Source organism: Borostomias antarcticus (assembly GCF_949987555.1).
Source record: "Borostomias antarcticus genome assembly, chromosome: 9".
Lineage (NCBI taxonomy): Eukaryota > Metazoa > Chordata > Actinopteri > Stomiiformes > Stomiidae > Borostomias > Borostomias antarcticus.
Genome location: NC_140242.1, coordinates 19,304,467 through 19,306,966, shown reverse-complemented (window position 1 = coordinate 19,306,966; position 2,500 = coordinate 19,304,467). Strand labels below are relative to the sequence as shown.

Here is a 2,500-nt window from a genome sequence, read left to right as displayed (position 1 = left end):
GCTCATGATGTGCCATCTGCAGCGTGTCACCCAGCTCCACCAATACACCGGCCTCTCTCTGGGTGGGGGAGGAGGCCAGTGTGTGTGTGTGTGTGTGTGTGTGTCTCTCTGTCTGTCTCTGTCTGTCTCTCTGAGTGTGCGTGTGTCTCTCTCTCTGTCTGTCTCTCCGTGCATGCTTGTGTGTGTGTTTCTCTCTGTTTGTCTCTGTGTGCTTGTGTGTGTGGTGTATGTGCGTGTGTGTGTGTGTGTTTGAAGGGGGGGGCGTGGTGATATTGAGGGAGGGGGGGGTGCTCCTCCATCCCAGCCTCACACACCTCTCACCTTCACACCAGACTAATACACACCCCATGTCTTGGCTCTTTTCCTTGTGCGTGCGTGCATGCGTGTGTGTGTGTGTGTGTGTGTGTGGGTCTGTGGTGTCCATTATATCAGAATGCCCCTCTGCCTCTCATGTCCTTCCCCCAAAATAGTGTATCCTAACTGGGCAGATCCTCTCTCACATCTCCCTCATGGGCGTGTGTGTGTGTGTGTGTGTGTGTGTGTGTGCGTGTGTGACGAGAGCCTGAACTCTCTCTCTCTGACCTTGCCTTAGCGCGCGTGTGTGTGTGCTGGTGAGAGACACCGGTCTCTCCGGAGAGACTCTTCGTAGCGCCTTTCTCCTCTTGATTAAAAATGCAAACAGCATGTGGGTATAAATTCTGCTTTACAGCCGTCACCATATGCTCCGGGCCAGCGTTCGCCAAACCCAGGGGGGGTGTACTAAAGCCAGCTTCCTCCCCCCTCCTCCCTTCTCCCCTACTCCACTCCTCCCTCTCTCCTTCTCTCTATCACCCTTCTTCTCCCCTCCTTCACATCCCCTGCTCTTTCAGATTCTCCCTCCTCCATCCCTCCACTCTCGTTTGATTTGATTTGTTTCCGTTTGTTATTACTGGTATTTTCTAGTTTCCAATCCGATGTGTGGGGTGTGGGTGTGTGGTAGACGGCCTATTCTAGCTGTCTGGGTGTGTGGTTGACGGCCTGGTCTAGCTGTCGGGGTGTGTGGTAGACGGCCTGGTCTAGCTGTCGGGGTGTGTGGTAGACGGCCTGGTCTAGCTGTCGGGGTGTGTGGTAGACGGCCTGGTCTAGCTGTCTGGGTGTGTGGTAGACGGCCTGGTCTAGCTGTCTGGGTGTGTGGTAGACGGCCTGGTCTAGCTGTCTGGGTGTGTGGTAGACGGCCTGGTCTAGCTGTCGGGGTGTGTGGTAGACGGCCTGGTCTAGCTGTCGGGGTGTGTGGTAGACGGCCTGGTCTAGCTGTCCTGATCCCTCAGGCTCACGTTCTGCTCTATGGACGAGGTGTGGGCCTGTGTGGTTGAGATGGTAATGCCGGGTTGTGTGGGTAGGTGAGTGTGAGCGAGTTGTTTGTGTTTGTGTATGTGTGCTTGTGTGTGTTAACTGTGTGTGTGTGTGTTGTATGTGTTGATATCGCGTTGTGTGTGTGTGTGTGTGAATCTGTTTGGGACCCCCTCGAAAATGAGACGGCACATCTCAAGGGGCTATCCTCCACATTTCAAATTTCACTCCTCCTCCTCCTCTCATCCTCTGTCTATTCTCCTCCTCTCCTCCTCCTCCTCTCCCCCCTCCTGTCCTCCTCTCCTCTCCTCCCCCTCCCCTCCTTCTCTCCTCCTCCTGGGTAACTCTCTCTCTCTCTTCTCTCCACAGTCACAGAGAGGAAGGGTCATGCTCTCTCTATCCTCCAGGAATGCAACCTGGATGAGTATGACGGGTAGGCTTGTACCACACACACGCACACACACACACACACACTCACACACACACTCCTTTTATATTCTTCACAACTGCTACTAGCCACATTTTCTGTGTGTGTGTGTGGTTAAAGTATTAAGCCTTTGGAGATTGGTCCAGTAATCTACTTAACCCAGAATCCCCTGGCGTTGTTGTCAGTGACTCACACATATCATCTTCTGCATCTGTTCCAACTCTGAAGAGGACAGCGTATGGAACCCTGGGCGGTGGACAGAACAGAACAGGCTGTTCTGACGGTGTCTTGTTGGGTTTTCTGATTCTAGAACCGCGGCCTCTGTCAGCTTCCAGTAACCTCGGCAACGCCACACTCCTAATCACACACTTCGCTCACTAATAGATCGTAATGCATTAATTAGCACTCTCCGACTTCAACGGAACTGTTATATTCCTGTTCTCTTTGTTAGACTGTCTCGCTTTGTGTGTGTGTGTGTGTGTGTGTGTGTGTGTGTGTGTGTGTGTGTGTGTGTGCGTGAATGTGTGTGTGTCTGTCTGTCTGTGTGAGTAAGTGACACCTTGGGGTGTGTGTGTGTGTGTGTGTGTGTGTGTGTGTGTGTGTGTGTGTGTGTGTGTGTGTGAGAGAGAGTGAGTGACATGTTGGGGTGTGTGTGCGTCAGGTACGGAGAGTAACGTAATCAGACAGTTAAAGAGGTGCTGTCATGGAGTGTCATTAATGATAATGATGTCACCTCAGCTCCCC

General features: G+C 52.6%; 1 protein-coding gene across 1 annotated transcript in view; it reads left to right on the top strand.

Moving 5' to 3' along the window:
• cerkl (CERK like autophagy regulator) overlaps positions 1 to 2,500 on the top strand; it is a gene marked incomplete at both ends in the record, with an annotated part of 40,683 nt that overhangs the window by 25,502 nt on the left and 12,681 nt on the right. The window contains one exon of the mRNA XM_084442882.1: positions 1,699 to 1,762. Within this exon, the coding sequence (XP_084299008.1) occupies positions 1,699 to 1,762 (64 nt within the window). The remainder of the gene's footprint in view (positions 1 to 1,698; positions 1,763 to 2,500) is intronic.